The 17,958-nt window shown below is 42.0% G+C and overlaps 1 protein-coding gene, 1 long non-coding RNA gene and 1 other non-coding gene across 5 annotated transcripts; 2 read left to right on the top strand and 1 right to left on the bottom strand.

Moving 5' to 3' along the window:
• Positions 1-1,611: 1,611 nt before the first annotated feature.
• On the bottom strand, positions 1,612-8,264 carry LOC145521442 (uncharacterized). Of its 2 annotated transcripts, XR_014065389.1 has the most exons (5): positions 7,608-7,947; positions 6,452-6,532; positions 6,264-6,362; positions 4,364-4,463; positions 1,612-3,367 (listed from the first exon to the last, which is right to left on the bottom strand). It is a non-coding gene; the product is annotated as an uncharacterized LOC145521442 (long non-coding RNA). The 2 variants fall into 2 exon arrangements; XR_014065388.1 differs by lacking the exon at positions 6,452-6,532 and having other exon boundaries at positions 7,608-8,264.
• On the top strand, positions 6,741-11,147 carry CALHM6 (calcium homeostasis modulator family member 6). Of its 2 annotated transcripts, none has more exons than XM_081530037.1 (2): positions 6,741-6,749; positions 9,126-9,697. In XM_081530037.1, exons 1-2 carry the CDS (start codon positions 6,741-6,743, stop codon positions 9,546-9,548), a joined length of 432 nt encoding a protein of 143 aa, XP_081386163.1. In that variant the 3' UTR covers positions 9,549-9,697. The 2 variants fall into 2 exon arrangements, with proteins under 2 accessions (XP_081386163.1, XP_081386162.1); XM_081530036.1 differs by lacking the exon at positions 6,741-6,749 and adding an exon at positions 7,138-7,809 and having other exon boundaries at positions 9,126-11,147.
• Positions 11,148-13,287: 2,140 nt separating this feature from the next.
• On the top strand, positions 13,288-13,360 carry TRNAG-UCC (transfer RNA glycine (anticodon UCC)). Its single transcript has one exon. It is a non-coding gene; the product is annotated as a tRNA-Gly (tRNA).
• Positions 13,361-17,958: the final 4,598 nt, after the last annotated feature.

Here is a 17,958-nt window from a genome sequence, read left to right as displayed (position 1 = left end):
AAGGCCAAATTTAATGGTCTCCACATCTACTGATAACACCTCTCAGTAAATTAAGGAACTCCAAGGCAAAGATAAAATTAAGATATTCAATAGGATAAAGAGCCAGGACAAACATCAAAGTACAATTTTCCTGTAAAAAACATAGTCTTATGTTTATTCAGGGTACCTGTAATGGCATGAAAGAGACAGCTTGTATCTATATCTATAGTCTATACCTTTATCTATATCTAGAGAGAAAATGGAACAAGAAAGCAAAAGAATATAGTAGATGTGAAAAACATGTTTTGAAAACAACTATGAGTATAGGTATTGACAAATATATATAGTTTACTGAATTAAAATAAAAAAAAGCTTATGAAAATTTGAGAGACATTTGAGCCAGAGGAACACAATCCCAACTGGCCCTGTGGTCTTCCAAAATTGTACAAGTAGCACATGAACTAAGAAAACTACTCAGCCATCAAGAGCAAATGCCCAGTAAGTATTTAGCTGAAGACGATAACAGACGACCTTTCAGAGAGTCAAGTCTTGAGAATCAAATAGCATTCTGCAGTTTCCAGGTGTAGGGATCTTTATGGTGTTTGGTGGTGGTTTAGTCATCGAGTCGCCAACGCGTGTCTGACTCTCACTTCCTCATGGATCGTAGCCTGCCAGGCTCCTCCATCCATAGGATTCTCCAGGCAAGAATACTGGAGTGGGTTGCCGTTTCCTTCTCCAGGGGATCTTCCTGACCCAGGGATCTAAGCCGAGTCTCCTGCATTGCAGGTGGATTCTTCACCGACTGAGCCACCAGGGAAGCCCTAGTTTTTGCCCAGGAGTAATTAAGAATTAAACAAACAGGTCAGTTGGTGGCTGCTGCTCACTTCCATTTCGCCCTTTCAGAATGGAGTGTTTCCTGCTGTTGTCCTGACCTTGTTCCTCCACTAGGCATTATCTATGGGAAACAGATTATTTAGTTCACAGCCTGAGGACCAAAGGGGTCACATGAAGACCTGATGTAGAGATTGTCACACATGACCCAGAGATTCTGGATTGTGGGCTCCATGTCATGACTGGTTTGGACTTTCAATTTTTAGGGGGTGGGGGTGGGGAAGAAGGTTAGTGAGTTTCAGCCACCCACCGGCCTCCTTTCCTCTCCACCCACCTTTCCCTCCTGCCTTTCTCTGTCCCAACAGTGGGTACAAAGAAGACTCTACAGAGCACAGTTGGAACCTCGTCTAAGTGAGGCAGATGGCTCTTTCCTTTCTGTATCCCCCAGGGCCGGACAGATGCCACCCAATCCCATCTTCATCGGGTCTTTTCTTCTTATCCTCCTCCTGATTTCTGACAGTTTTCAGTTCTTTATCACTCAGTTCTTTATCTTCCATATTCTTTAATCACAGTCAGTTTCTCACTAGGATTTATTACTTTTGGCAATAAGAGATGAGTTATTAGGATTCCAGGTTCAGGGATTAGCCCTTAATATGAGCCTTGTGTGTAAAGAGAGAAAGAAGAGAGTGAAAAAGCCTCTTCCCAGAGTTGTTCCTTATAACTTCTCATTACATTAAGACATTTTATATTAGTATTTTTTAGTTGTAGAAATAACATACGCATGTTAAAAAAATGAGATACTATATATATCTTTAATTTTTTCTTTATTTTTACACAAACAGATTGATTGTATGACAAACAGTGTTTTTGCTTGCCTTTTTCAATTACCATGTCTACTCTGTCTTTTCAACCATATCAGTACATACAGATCTATCTCAATCATATGAATCTGCTTTGTATTCTATTATATAGATGCCCATAAGTTATATAAATAGTTCTCTACAACTGAACCTCACCTTGATTGTGAATGTTTTAAATATGCAGCATATTTCACATGGTTTATCCTTTTAGGGAAGATCTTCCACAACAGTTTAAGTTCTCCAACGAGTTGTTCAATTTTTGAGATTTTGCAATAGTGACATTTATACTTTGAAGAAGCACAAATTTCCCCCATTAAGGTACTTTCATTTTCTTTATCCTAATCCTTTAATCGTATTTGTTACTCATTATTATTATCTTTGAAAATCCAAATCTTTGGTCATAGTTCATAAACTAGCAAGCCAAATTTGAGTTCAGGTGAACTGGGCTTGTGATGAAGCAAAATATAAATGACCATTGGCAGTGAATCGTATTCCAGGTTAAAATCACCTCTAAAATAGCTATCTGAGTCTATGGGAAAACAAAGTTGAATGTATGTTTACCAGGGTTCCTAATAATTGAAGGTCTTAAGAACCTTGGAAGGAAAACCAGGACTTTAAGAGCTTTTAATGGTATCAGATGATGATGATGATGATGGTGACAACAAAGACTGGCTACATCTAGGTCCTCAGAATTAAAATAATCATCTACCATAAGAAAAAAAATTGGGGGGATCACAGAACACTTAAAATTTTGTGATAGGTTTAGGAAATTCATGTTAAGAAAAGGGGAAACTATCCATTAAAAGGTATTTGAAATGTCATAGGATTTCTACTTAACATATGACACTCCTATACTAAGGAAAAGGTCTGATCTTTCCTTTTTTCTGCTTCATAACTTCCAGAGGAAGAACTTTAATAAACATTCAAAAATCATATAATAACACATCCCAAATTTTCAAATACATTTCTTAACATAAAAAATATATTCCACATGCAAAAAGGTATACTCTAAGGATGTCAGACTTTCTAAATTAACTTCTTATTTGGGTTTTTTAAAATAATTTCGTTTATTTATGTATTTTTGGCTGTGTTGGGTCTTTTTTGCTGTGTGGGCTCTTCTCTAGTTGTGGTGTGAAGGTTTCTCACTGCGGTGGTTTCTCTTGTTGCTGAGCACAGGCTCTAGGGTGTGCAGGCTTCAGTAGCTGTGGTTCCCAGGCTCTAGGGTGCAGGCTCAGCAGTTGTGGTGCACAGACTTAGTTGCTCCGTGGCAATTGGATCTTCCTGGAACAGGGATCGAACCCATGTCTCCTGCATCGGCAGGCGGATCCTTTACCACTGAGCCACCAGGGAAGCCCTACTTGTCATTTTGGCATCTAAAGTTGTGTCTTGCACATTGCAGATACTCAAAAGCTATATGAACCTTAATTTGATCTTACTCGTGTGGGTCTTGCAGCCAGGACTGACACTCTGCAGGAATCTAGCAGTTGTATTCCAAGCAGGACCATACAATTAGTTTAAGTTCTCATGAGTGCTACAGAGAATAATGTTTGAGATCCAGCTCACTTGAGGATGATTGCAAAGAACTTTCAGAGTCACAGTGTAAATGTGCATTTTCTTTCAAGAGTTTCTCTAGCTTTCTTTTCTGAGAAATGTTTTGTGGTCTCTGAAATCCTTTTCTGACACCTGTAATGATAGTGCTGAGAAACAAAGTACTACAGTTAACAAAACAGAACAAAACTCATAACCACTGGTTTTTCACTGTGTTTAACATGAGAATCTCTCACTCATTTTCTTAAAAGTTAAATAAATTGGTGCTAAATTATAGATTTTCAAAACTATAAAGGTCTTTTATGGCTTCCCAAGTGGCTCAGTGGTAAAGAATCCACCTGCCAATGAAGGAGACTCAGGAGATGTGGGTTTGATCCCTGGATTGGGAAGATCCCCTGGAAGAGGAAATGGCAACCCACTCCAATATTCTTGCCTGAGAAATCCCATGGACAGAGGAGCCTGTCAGGCTACAGAGTACAGGGTTACAAAGAGTTGGACACAACTGAGTACACACACAACTACAACAAAGGCCTTTCAGATATTATTCAGTGTAGTCCTAGAGAAAATTGTTGCATCTTCTTGAATTACTATTTACTCTACTTGCACTAAGGGCTGAACTTCTAAGCAATGTCCTCTCAGAATAGAGCTGGGTATGAAGGGCTGGACAATCTTCAATAGACCCAGAACTAGAACTACCCACTGTTGCAGAGGTGGTGGGGTGCATGTCTGGGTACTAGACTCAAATGCAGGGGCTAGGAGGAAATGCAGGCTGGCAGGCAGTAGTTGGACTCTAATAGTTATGAAAGTACGAGTCGCTCAGTCATGTCTGACTGTTTGCAACCCCATGGACAATATAGCCCACGGAATTCTCTAGGCCAGAATACTGGAGTGGGTAGCCTTTCCCTTCTCCAGGGGATCTTCCCAACCCAGGGATCGAACCCAGGTCTCCCACATTGTAGGCGGAAGCTTTACCAGCTGAGCCATAAGGGAGGCCCAAGAACACTGGAGTGGGTAGCCTATCCTTTCTCCAGCGGATCTTCCCGACCTAGGCACTGAACCTGGGTCTCCTACATGGCAGGCAGATTCTTTACCTACTGAGCTAATAGTTATGGAAACTTGTAATAAGTACAGAATGGTCATCTTACCTGGGAGATCTGTGATTGAGGGAGCACAGTGGTGGCAATCCCAGGAGGTAGTGTCTGGAGACACAAGCTGACAGGATAATAGGTGAGGGTGCAGGTCAGTCTGTAAGTTTCAGGGCAGGATTGTAAACTGCATACTCTGGTCTATAAAGCCCCCAAATGACCTTCCACCTGCAGCTCTGCCCTCGTGATGTGCCGCCTTCCTTCTCACCGCCCCCCCCCCCGTGCCCTCATCACTCTGGCTGTCTTTCTAACCACAGAATACTAAGCTCCTTTACACACATTGCCTTCGGCATTCCCATTTCTGCTTAAATGTTCTCTCCCCATGGAGGCTTTCTCAGGACATTCTGCAGTACATGATTCCATTTTAATTACCTGCATCACTTGAGGACTTTCCCCCTAATTATCCATATCCTCTCCACTAGAACACAAGCTCAGCGAAAGCAGGGTATCTGTTCGTCTTGTTCCTTGTTGTGTACAATAATACCAGCTACTTTTACAGGTACTAGCATACACTGGGTGCTATTAAATATTTAAATGAGTGATTGCATCAGCAAATGAACTAATTAATACATTGGTTAATGAATTACTTGACTTGAAATAGGGGACTGACAAGATAAATGTTTCTGTAACTAAAAATATTTGAAACCAAATCCTTGACAGGAACTAGTAAGAAGAGGAAGGCTGTCTCCAGATGCAAAAGTCTTAGTAAATGAAGGAAATGAAAATAGACAGCAGGACTGAGGTGATGGAAGAGGTCATGCTAAATAGCTTCAGTCTAGATGGAGAATAAGACTTCTAATAAGAATATTAGACATGGTGAAAAAACCCAGGTTTGGATGTAGTAATGGGAGAATGCCAGCCCTCCCTCTTGTTTTGAGAAATGTGGGGGAATAAATATATCTCATTCAAGAGAACGGGAGGGTATGTTTTAGTTCGGTTACTATTAAGAGGGATATGGATAAAGCCATCTACACAAAAGTGATGACAGAGTGGTATTTGTTCATGACCGTATGTGAAAATTGTGGAAGGGGAGACAGCATCTCAGAGGAGTGTGGTGGCAGTGAAGACTCCACCAGTAAGAGGAGTGTTGAGTAACCCAAAGGATAAGGGAAGGAAGCTTTTCTGCAGATGTGGGATTACAGAGACGATAGTCATAGCAGAAGTGATTTGCCGCAAACATGCAACTTAGATGCAAGTTTACACGGAACCTGGCAGTACCTGGTCTAACCTCAGAGAAGAGGACCCGTCTGCCCCGCATGACACAAAGGACCTTGATCTGGGGACAGCTTCTTAACACTCACACAGAGAGAATAGTTTTTCATCACAATGCTGGGGAATGGTGGTTTTGTGCCAGGCACTGGTGGTGGGAGATAGCTAAAAAGGCAAGTTGGACTAAGAATAGGGTGTTTCCTGCCTCCTCTGCAACAATTCACTCGGCTCTGTAGGCTACTTAATCTTCCCAGAAAAAATAAGGCAAACCTAGTGGATGGGCTTGAGCAGCAACCAGTTCACTCTGACCTGCCCACCCAGACTCTATATTCATGCACCCTCCTTGAGGTGAAATGGACAACTAAGGGCACATCGATTCTCTGAAGGTAGTCACTGAATCCTTGGTCTAAAATCCTTAGTCCTTGGTCTAAAATGGAGCATTCATTTGGATTCTTAAATACTACACAGCTATTTGTTGTCTCTTCCTAAAGTTGCAACTCGAGAGGTAATCTCTCACACTGAACATCCATTAACAGGCACACCCTGTGTATCAAAGCACTTTATAGATGCTACTCACTTGTCTCAACAATCTCACAAAGTAGGCACTATATTCTGTTTTACAAACGAATATGGTGAATCTTAGAGGAGATAACTTATTAAACACACACACACACACACACACAAAATGCACCTGACTTCAAAATCCATGTTCTTTCAAGAGCCACATAGAGTAAGGCTCAGTTTCACAGAAGTGGTTTTAGCTTGTCAGAGGAATGCTGCTCTGAGAAAACTGAAAGTGGAGGAAGCAACATGTTAGATAGAGGTAGCTGCCGTTTGAAGTGTTTTTGGCTCAACTAGTGTTTTTTGAACATCCAGTACCCCTCTTCTCTGCTGATCAATTCGGTGGCCCCTGAGCGAGGATTTGATACACTTCTATGTACTGCCAGTGTTAGGACATACCTGAGTGGGGAGAAAAAGAGGCAGAAGTCAATACAGTATATTCAGGCTAATGTCCTGTAGGAGATCAGGTAGAGAGAAAAGTGGCAGTTCTGTTCAGAGGGGGGACAGGAAGGGGACAGAATATCATGGACAGAATATACTGGAATTTGAGCAGAGCTTTGTTGCGATTCAGTTTATGTAAGAGAAACTGGAAATTTGCCTTTGAATAATGTTTCCTGTAAGTGATGGAGGTTTTCGGGGTTTGCCGTTGTTGCTGGTAGTTGCTTGGTCTGATTGGGAGTTGGTTTAGGAGCCAGGGTGGCTGCAGTAGAGAAAAAGCTGGTGGTGTTTTCCCCAGTTTACTCAAGTAAAAAGTATTCTTTCCATCGGGGGACTGCATAGGATCATTAAGGGAAAGGAAAGTCCCTGGTTCCTTGTCAGTTTGGAGGAAACAACAGATACAGGCCCTATCTTCCCTCAGTCAGAGTTCCTCAGTTGAGGGATAAAGGTCACCAGTGTGCCTGCTTCTGCAAAGGGGTGGGCCCTGGAGAGGTCCGCGGCGTGTGTGCTTGAATCTGCCACAATTAGTTGGGTTGAAATAAGAAAGTGAAAGCTCAGGAAACCCTGAGAAACCTTCTTCCCTTTTTTAGAAGGTGCAACTTAGCGGGGCACGGGAAAAGTCCAGACCCCCCACAATCATTTGAGGAGCTGGGCAGCGAAGAGGCAGAAGCAGCCGGGGCTTGTCCACGGCGCCCTGGGGTAGGAGGCCCATGGAGAAGTTTCGGGATGTGTTGAACCTCCACCTCAAACACCGCAACGCTCTGGGCTACTGCCTGGTGACCCTGCTGACGGCGGGCGGGGAGCGCATCTTCTCCACCACAGTGTTCCAGTGCCCATGCAGCGCCGCCTGGAACCTGCCCTACGGCCTGGTCTTCCTGCTGGTGCCCGCGCTGGCGCTCTTCCTCCTGGGCTACGTGCTGAGCGCGCGCACCTGGCGCCTGCTGACCGGCTGCTGCGCGCGGGGCTGCGGCGCGGGGCTGCGCGGGGCCCTGGTGTGCGCGCAGATCAGCGCCACCGCCGCGGTGGCGCCGCTCACCTGGGTGGCCGTGGCGCTGCTCGGGGGCGCCTTCTACGAGTGCGCCGCCAGCGGAAGCGAGGTCCTGGCGCGGTACCTGTGCCTGGGCCGCGACCCGCGCTGCGCCGCCCAGCTGCCGCTGGTCCCCTGCCAGCAGGCCCAGGCGCCCGACGTGAAGCAGCTGCAGAAGGAGCTGCAGAAGGAGCTCACGGCCCACTCGCAGGTCAGGCGCCCGCGCAGGATGCGGGGCGGGGGTCGGAGAGGGACTGGCTTCTGCGGGGCGGACGGGGAGGTAGAAATGCGTGCCTTTGCTCCCGACACCGAAGGCAAGCTAACTAGAATGGCTGTTGGCTTCAAATGAGCCGATTGGCAAATCTATCATCTATCTTCCCAGGGCTTCCCAGGCGGCGCTAGTGGTAAAGTGCCAATGCAGGAGACCTAAGAGATGAGGGTTCCATTCCTGGAGAAGGAAATGGCAACCCTCTCTTGTATTCTTACATGGCGAATCCCACGGACAGAGGAACCTGGAGGGTTACGGTCCATAAGGTCGCAAAGAGTCAGACTCGACTGAAATGACTTACACAGCACATCATCTATCTTTCTTTCTTTTTTTTTTTCTTTCTCTCTCTCTCCCTACCCCCTCTCTCCCTCCTACCGTCTCTTCCCCTCTCTCTCTTTCTTTCATCTCGGTGCTATTTCTTTCTTTTTTTCCCCTTAATTGGAGTAGAGTTGACTTACAATATTGTGTTAGTTTCAGTCTTATATATGTGTGTGTCTTCAGAGTCTCTTCCTTTATGAAAGTGAAAATGAAGTAGCTCAGTCTTGTCCGACTCTTTGAGACCCAATGGACTGTAGCCTACCAGGCTGCTCCGTCCATGGAATTTTCCAGGCAAGAGTACTGGAGTGGGTAACCATTTCCTTCATCAAGGGATCTTCCCGACCCAGGGATCGAACCCATGTCTCCCACATTGTGGGCAGACACTTTACCATCTGAGCCCCCTGGGAAGCCCATTATAGGTTTTTATTAAAAAATGAGTATAACTAACGAAAGGAGGAAGGCACTTGGGCACTCTGTCGTGTCAGGCATCTGCTCTGTGCCCCACACCCGACACCTTGCTGGGTCCTTCATCTCTCTTATTATTCTCTTTTGTCTTTACAGCGGGTACACTGAGTCCAGGTCTGCCTGACTTTAAAGCCATCACCCCACACTGCTTCTGGGCTTCTAAAGCTCAGAAGTTCTTGGAAATGAATACTTGTTTCACTGGATTTTCTGAAGTTCCACATTTTGAGTTCCAGGGATTCCACATATAAGCTCTTCCGTGGATCCTTGACATGACTTGGAACATGACTGTCTTGTCAAGCAAGCAGTTCTACTGAGGGGTGGGGGGGGGTTACTGACACTTCTTTCTCTTAAGGGAATAAGATCTAACTATTGCTTGTTCATCATCTTAACTCTGAGTAGTTCAAACTTTACCTGTTGATTTAAAAATTTCTTTTTAAAAAAGTGACTAAATCGCTGTTTTGTTGTATTTACCTAAGGTGTTAGGCTGGGTCCTGATAGCAGTTGTTATCATCCTCCTCCTGATTTTTACATCAATCACTCGATGCCTGTCTCCAGTTAGTTACCTGCAGCTGAAATTTTGGAAAATCTATTTGCAACAGGAACAGCAAATTCTTAAAAGTCAAGCCACAGAACATGCAATGCAACTGGCAAAAGAAAATATCAAATGTTTCTTCGAGTGCTCACATCCACAGGAATACAACACTCCAAGCGTTAAAGACTGGCAGCAGATTTCATCACTATATACTTTCAATCCAAAGGAGCAGTACTACAGCATTTTGCACAAATATGTGAACAAAAAACAGAAGAATCAAAGTAGCACATCTTCTGAAGAAGATGCAATGGTTCCTGTTCTTGGCTTTGTAGATTCATCTGATATGAACAGCACTGCAGACTTATGACCTTGTTAATGAATGGGAAAAGAAAGCTCTTCTGAATTACTGATTCCTTTAAAAAAAAATAAATGTGGATATTGTTTATGACTCCTTTGTTTGGTCTTCCAAGTTATGGAAATATAGAATATTAAATAAAGCAGAAATTTAGAACTTTATCTCTTTATTATTTTATTTAAAAAGTAAGCAAGTTTAAATGATTCACTCAGTGTGACAGTTCAGTTCAGGTCAGTCGCTCAGTCATGTCCGACTCTTTGCGACCCCATGAACCACAGCATGCCAGGCCTCCTTGTCCATCACCAACTCCCAGAGTTTACCCAAACCCATGTCCATTGAGCCGGTGATGCCATCCAACCATCTCATCCTCTGTTGTCCCCTTCTCCTCTTGCCCTCAATCTTTCCCAGCATCAGGGTCTTTTCAAATGAGTCAGCTCTTCGCATCAAGTGGCCAAAGTATTGGAGTTTCAGCTTCAACGTCAGTCCTTCCAATGAACACCCAGGACTGATCTCCTTTAGGATGGACTGGTTGGATCTCCTTGCAGTCCAAGGGACTCTCAAGAGTCTTCTCCAACACCACAGTTCAAAAGCATCAATTCTTTGGTGCTCAGCTTTCTTTATAGTCCAACTCTCACATCCACACATGACTACTGGAAAAACCATAGCCTTGACTAGATGGACCTTTGTTGGCAAAGTAATGTCTCTGCTTTTTAATATACTGTCTAGGTTGGTCGTAACTTTCCCTCCAAGGAGTAAGTGTCTTTTAATTTCATGGCTGCAATCACCATCTGCAATGATTTTGGAGCACAAAAAAATGAAGTCAGCCACTGTTTCCCGTTTCCCCATCTATTTGCCATGAAGTGATGGGACTGGATGCCATGATCTTAGTTTTGTGAATGTTGAGCTTTAAGCCAACTTTTTCACTCTCCTCTTTCACTTTCATCAAGAGACCTGGAACTAAATCAGAATATTTATATCCCTAGCCTATATGCTATAATGCTGCTTTCAAATGAAACAATTTAGTAGTGAAAACAGCAAAGTAACAATTGAACATCATACCTTTCTTTAAGGTATCTGATGTTAATTTCAAATTCACTTTTGTGCAGACAACACATTGTTTGGTTCTTTAAAATACTGGCATTTAACAAGCAAAAGTAATTGAACATGGCTCATATTTAGCCCTTCCTCCTCTTTTGGCAGAGCCTTGCTTCTGCTTCTAATTTGCCTCTTGTAGCGTAGGGGCCGTTCGTTATTTAGTATTGGTCAGCAGAACGGGATAGTCTGTTGTTGCAAGTTATATATCGCAAGAAAGTTGGCAGCACAAACTGCACGATCCATTTTTTTTTCTATTCCCTACTCAATAATTTTGAAAATCGTATGTCTACTTTCATTTTTGCTTCATTTTAAAATTTATTTAGTATATTCTTCTCTTTAATATTTTTCCTGGCCTATCATTTATACTTATGTATAATACTATATTCAATTGTGTCATATGATCTCCATTTTATTGACTTATGCTCCACTTTCTCTTGTATGCTCTTTAATATTATTGTGAAAGTAAACACACTTAAGATAATAATGATAGTAATAGAGAACTGTGTGAAAGAAAAAGTGAAATTACCTCACTCCTTTGCCATATGTTCTTCCCAGAAAAAGCTGTGCATTTTGTGTGTACATGAGCATTATCTCTTACTATAAATATTATTCTGCAGCTTTTTCACATAAAATACCATTGTTCCATGTGTATACATACATAGCAATTTACCTCCTGAAAAATTACTGCATAGTATTCTACTGAGTAGTAGGAAATGATTGCTTTCTTGTTAAAAAAGAATATGCACACTCATGCATACATTCATACAGTATACAAAGATAAGCACAGGGCTTCGTTGGTGGCTTAGTGGTAGAGACTCTGACTGCCAATGCAGGAGACACGGGTTTGATCTTTGATCCATGAAGATTCCACATGCTGCAGAGCAACTAATCCTGTGCACTACAACTACTGAGCCTGTGTTCTAGAGCCTGGGAGCCATAACTACTGAAGCCCGCACACCCTAGAGCCCAAGCTCCACCACAGGAAAAGCCACCACAAGGAGAAGCCCACACACCACAATTAGAGAATAGTCCCTGCTCACCGCAACTAGAGAAAAGTCAACGCAGCAATGAAGACCCAGCACAGCCAAAAATAAATAAATATTTTTTTAAAAAGATAAGCACAAAATCATCAAAATTAGTCAATTCTGAGGACGAATAATGGGTCAGAGGATTCTTTTGAATCTCATGCATTTTTGATCTTTGGATTTTTAAATAATAAATATTAACTGTATGATTAGAAAAGATTAAAAACAACCCTTACTACTGGTGCAGGACTTTATAGTCGATAAAGAAGTTTTGCATCTTTCACTTCATTTTATTTTCAAGAGTTTGTGGAATACCCATGAAACACATTGCTCACAGTTGGTTGTTTAGTCACTACGTTGTGTCTGAATCTTTCGTGACCCCATGGACTATAGCCCACCAGGCTCGTCTGTCCATGGGATTCTCCAGGCAAGAACACTGGAGTGGGTTGCATTTTCCTTCTCTAGAGGATCTTCCTGACCAGGGATCAAACCTGCATCTCCTGCATTAGCTGGTGGATTCTTTACCAGTGAGCCACCAGGGAAGCCCCTCACTGACACTTACAAGTACGAAATTGAAGGTTAGAGAGTTACATTACTAGTCCAAGGTCACATGGTAGAACTGAAGCTAGGGGCCTAATCCTCTCTGGATCATGTGGTTCAAAGTGGCTGCTTGGCTGTTTTTACTACTGGGTTAGATTCCCATCCCTCACCCCCAATTTAAACCCATGAGCCCTGGTGGCAGAAAAGATACAGATGTCCTTAGTGACCCCTCAGGAATTTTTATCTCATCCAGAAACTTGGCGACTCTTGATAACTAAGGCCACTTTGAACAAACATCATGAGATCAGGACACAGCAGTTATTTCTTGGTGGGAATACAGTCACCCTTATTTCACTGGATACATCACTCCCCTGACCCTGGCCCCAAACAGACTGTGTCATGGACTCAAGAAGCATTTCTATACTCAATGTATACTTTTTTGCTGGGTCACTAAATGATTCTTCATAATCATGACGGCTTTATGCTGCTGTAAAGCCTTAACCTTAGAAGAGATGCAGACACAGCTGCCATTAACATTTGCTGAAAAACAACCATGTTGTTCTAAGAGATGATTCCACAGTATAGTGAGTAATGGTAGAACAATACAATCTACTGAGCATCAGATTAGGCATGTTCTTTTCACTCCAGCCAAAGCCATGGACAGTAACGTCAATGCTCAGTGAACTGTTTCAAGAGGCAAGCCTCCAGGAAAGCTTCTGAGAGTAGAGTTAGCCTTGGACACAAATGTCTCTGGCTGAAAAATGTCTGGGAACATCTAATTTTGAAGCCTCTTATCTACCAGGTGACCTGTTATGAATAACTCCACCAGGATAGAAGATGGCTAAATGTTCCCATCTGAGTCAGCCCAGCAACAGTCACCACTGCCTGTTTTGTCAGCAGCAAACTCCCACTGAGCGCCTACGTGTGTCCAGTGCTGGGCCTGCCCGGAAATCTAAGCTTTAGTTGTCTTGTTTCTTCCTTTTCATTACCTAATTATGAACTCTTATGAATTTCAATGTAAGTACTGCGGAATTGATTATAGATGCTTATCTAAGGAAAGATACATATATTGCAAAAGGGATATGGGGACTTCCCTGGTGGTCCAGTGGTTAGGACTCTGCGCTTCCACTGCAGGGGCCACAGGTTTGATCCCTGGTCAGGGAACTCAGATCTTGCACAAAGCCCTATAAAATTAGACCACGAGGTCAGAGTGGTAAGGAAGCAGGGGCAGATCATGGAAGACTTTGGGGCCGGTGTAAGGACTTAGGTTTTTACTCTGAATGAACTGAATAACTACCTTACACATTCCCTACAACAACTAAATCATCTCTTGACTATTTCAGATCATTGAATCCTTGGGGATAATCGACAGAAGGCAAAAGCATGCTGACTTAAAAAAGAAGTGATGCTCTCTTTTTGACTATAGATGGCCAGAACCCTGGAACTGAGGAAATGATGACTAAGACCTAATGATTGTGTGGAATTAAAGTCAGATAGGAAGTATGTGAGTGTGTGTGTATGTGTGTGTGCGTGTGAGTATGTGTGTACATGAGTTCTCTTATCAAGTACATTTTTGATAGTTTGTTTTGCTAGGAGAATATTAACTTGAGAAAACTTGGTTTGGTAAAATAACTGATACTGGTGAGAAATGAGGCTGTATATTCAGAAGTCACAGATTGCTTTTAAAACTCTGAAGCTCACATTTCAGTGATTCCCCTTGTCAAGTTTTGGGCTCCACTTACCCAGTGCCTTCATGTTCACCATCAACATTTTAATAGGTTGATTTTCATTCAAGAAACATCAAAACATATACTGAGAATAACTACTGTATGTGGGAGTCTTTATGACACCATGATTAAGAGCTCAGTCACTGGAGGCAAAATACAACAGACTGGGTGGTGTATAAGTAATAAAAACTTATTTGTCACAGCTCTGGAGACTGGGAAGTCCAAGATTAAGGCACCATCAATTCAGTATCTGGAGAGGGCTCGCTTCCAGGTTCATAGATGGCTTATTTTCTTGCTGTGTCCTACCTGGTGGAAGAGGCAAGAGAGCTGGGGTCTCTTTCATAAGGAAACTAATCCCATTCACGAGGGCTCTGCTGTCACCTCCTAAAGGCTCAACTTCCAAACATCATCACATTGGGGTTAGGTTTCAACATAGGAATTTTAGAGGGACACAAACATTCAGTCTATAATACTGTGTTGATGTTCTAGCTCAGCCTCTACTAAGGAAATGACCTTAAACATCTCTCCAAATTTCAGTTTCAGCATTTTAAAAAAATGTAGAATAATCATAAGTATTTACCTAAATGGTTTTTGTGAGGATTACCTGAGATAATGCCTAGAAGATGTTCAATAAAAATAACTTATTTTTATTATTATAAGGCAGTTGGCTAACTGGTTTGGAGAAAAGGAGAGAAATAAGATAACATTTAGTCTCAAGGAATTAGTAAGCAAATAAGTAAACAGTTAACCCTAACAGGCTTCCCTAGTGGCTTAGACAGGAAAGAATCCGCCTGCAATGCAGGAGACCCGGTTTGAATCCCTGGGCCAGGAAGATCCTCTGGAGAAGGAAATGGCAACCCACTCCAGCATTCTTGCCTGGAGAATTCCATGGACAGAGAAGCCTGGTGGGTTACAGTTCGTGGGTTTGCCAACAGTTGGAGATGACTGAGCAACTAACATCTTCCTCCATCCTAACCATAATAGGAGTAGGAATAAGATATATGATAATAGAAACATAAGCAAAGTGTTTTAAGAAAAAAGAAAATAAATTCTGCCTGGAAATATTTAAAGAAATTGTCATGAAAGAGGATAGTTTAAGGCTTCATTGTGAGTTGGATTCCGTTCATCAGGGAGGGACTGAAAAGTCAAGCCTACTAAAAGTGTAATAATCTCCCAGGTCACCTGGAGCCTCCCAATGAAGCTTCCCTGTGTTACATTCCTACCAAGCGGTGCTGCTTAAGAACATGGCAATCAGTATTAAGTCCTAAGGCATTCTCACCCTACCCTACCCCACCTCGAGGTAATATTTCACGGTTTCTCCACCACAGCTTGTTCCCCTGCAGCAGTCTTTTCTTGAACTCAACCTCTTTTGAGGGGTGGTGATCGTTTTTTTCAATGTAATGTTTCATTCTGTGTGTGTAGAATTTTATTCATTTTTTAAACAGTGGCAGCTTAAGAATCTGTCTAATTTAAACCAATACTGTTATGGAGACTAACTCAGAATTCTTCCCAGCATGTTCACAGTGTCTGGTCACCTTTTCTCATGTATTAAACACTGCTTGTCACAAAGAACCCAATATTCATGTGTGCATGTGTGTTGTCATGTCCGCCTCTGTGACCCCATGGACTATAACCCACCAGGCTCCTCTGTCCATGGAATTTTCCAGACAAGAATACTGGAGTGGGTTGCCATTTCCTTCTCTAGGGGATCTTCCCGACCCAGGGATCAAACCTGCGTCTCTTGTGCCTCCTGCATTGGCAGGTGGATTCTTTACTGATGCACCACAAAAGTTTTATTTTGACATTCATTGTGGATCAAGACACACCAATTTAGCATGTGAATTTTGAAGGGTCGCAGATAGCAGTCCGTAGCATCATCATTCAAAGCATTTAAAAATCTACCTGCCCTCCACTTCATCCCACATGTTTACTGCTACTTTTTAATATTCTCCAATATATAATCTCAGATTTAATCAGTCTTCTGAGATCGTACCACACACATTAAACAGTGTGAAAGTGAAAGGCTTAGCCTTTCCTCTTCACTCAACTGGTTCTCTTTTCAGTCACTGTCCTGATGTCTTGTCTGGGATTTGATTCTATCCCACTTACAAGTTAATAGCTAACCTGTTACTGTATCATGGAGGCTGGCAGAAGAGATAAAATTTCTGAGTCGATGAACAAAAACTCCTCATCACAGCAGAGCAGAGCACTCACAGTGTGGGTGCTGTGTTTGCACTGGTTCCCTTTGCACCCTATGTTCTAGGGGGAACAACACAGAAAACCAAGATGGGTACCTGCACACATTCTGCACCGTGTCGCAGGAGGGAACACTGAGCTCGGATCATCACTGTTTCATAACAAGAGGTAATCAAGCCCGCTTTTTGTCCAAGAGAGAGATTATTCTCTCAAGGCAGGTTGCTGCAAACACAACCCTAAGAGATGACCTCTTAAAAAGCAATCAGAGCCTTGCATTCCTGGCATACGAGTAAGACATGCAAGAGCCCGAGAGACTCACGGAGGGCTATCTCCCATCACACAATATCTTCTATCTTTCAAGCCCCGTTTCAAATCATAGCTCCCCCTCAATTCACCCCCCAGCTGCATCAGTCCACACAACTTCTTCCTTCTCTGAACTCTTGCAACAACACCTCTTAAGCTCCATGTAGCACTTGATCATAGACCTATTATGTTTCATATTAAAATTATGTGTTTTCTCTTCCAAGAATGATTTTATAGCTTCTGAAGACTTAAAAAAGAGATTATCTTGTAAATGTCACAAAACAACAACAAAACAGATTAAAAACAAGTGAGAATAATTAAATATATTTATTCTTTCATTAAGAAGAAAAAATAGTTGAAGTATCACAAATACTTCTTGGAATTTTAACACACAAAATCCAGGACCATGAAAATACATCAATAATCAGAGATTGCATTTTGGTCTATACACTACCATTTCTTGACTTGAAAACCATGTGTTTGTAAATCATGTGATTTTTTTTTTTATGTTATTTGTTGGTCTTTTGTGTATGGTACTCCATTTCTTAAAGGCAGATTATAGCAAAGAAAAACAATTACAAAAATATATTTAATATTTTTCTTGCATATAGTAATGAAACAAAACTTAAAAGACAAAAGTTTTTTTTCATGAAGTATCCACTAACAACTTGAGTTACTGATGTTCCACAGAACACTGTTTGGGAAACAGTACCTCTGATAATCAGAGGCAGATGGAAAATCAACTGTTGTTTGGACTGCCTCACAGTATTCTCAAATCACATAGTCTATCCAAATATAGCAACTTGAATGAACTCAAGTCCGAGACATGGTAAAGTTATGGGGCAACATTTCAACGGCCAAGTAAGTAGATGGATACATAGGGGATTCATTAAACTGTAGTTTATTTCATGGAGACCAGATCATCATGTGTGTAGGCATCTTTAAAGATACTTAAAAGCACTAGGAGAGAGGGCAGTGCATAAAATAAAGAACAGATGTTGTTCCTCTTAAAAATCAAAACAATCCTAACCCCTTTCTCAGCTCCCAGCTCTGCTCAAGATTTCTTGATAAGACAACTTTTCCAATTCAATTCCTATGCAATCTAAGAAGACTAACTTTAACAAATATACATTCTTTACCTTTAAATCTGCTTGCCACTGTTCATACCAACAGAATTCCACAATCCTGCCAGCTTCCTAACCACTGACACATTTATTCCTGCTAGATGCTGCCTAACTCTCTCTGCAGATGTGTGCTAAAGCTCTCTTTATAAAAAGAGCATTATATTTTCTAAAACATCTACATCTTTACTCCATATCCTCTATATCCCCACTCCAATTTGAGATTCAGTAATTTATACTTGTTTAAAGAATGCTTAATAAATACAATCATTGGCAGTGAAAGGCAATCCAAAGAGGTACTTCTGGTTAAAATTGTTGGTTTGAAAGTACGTATTCAACCACAATCAAAATAAAAAGATTTTTTTCTTTCATGTCATAAAGCAACCAGAGAAAAGGAGAGGAAAAAGCAGTACAT

This window comes from Giraffa tippelskirchi, chromosome 9 (assembly GCF_054371585.1).
Source record: "Giraffa tippelskirchi isolate mGirTip1 chromosome 9, T2T-mGirTip1v1.2.pri, whole genome shotgun sequence".
Taxonomy (NCBI): Eukaryota; Metazoa; Chordata; class Mammalia; order Artiodactyla; family Giraffidae; genus Giraffa; species Giraffa tippelskirchi.
Note: the sequence above shows the minus strand (reverse complement) of the source record. Positions and strands in the feature narration are given on the sequence as shown.

What these genes read in the sequence shown, in the direction of transcription:
- CALHM6 (XM_081530036.1), top strand. Translation starts at nt 7,282, where the DNA reads ATGGAGAAGTTTCGGGATGTGTTGAACCTCCACCTCAAACACCGCAAC. An exon ending in AGCTCACGGCCCACTCGCAG is followed by an intron (nt 7,810 to 9,125) that starts GTCAGGCGCCCG and finishes TATTTACCTAAG; the next exon opens with GTGTTAGGCTGGGTCCTGAT.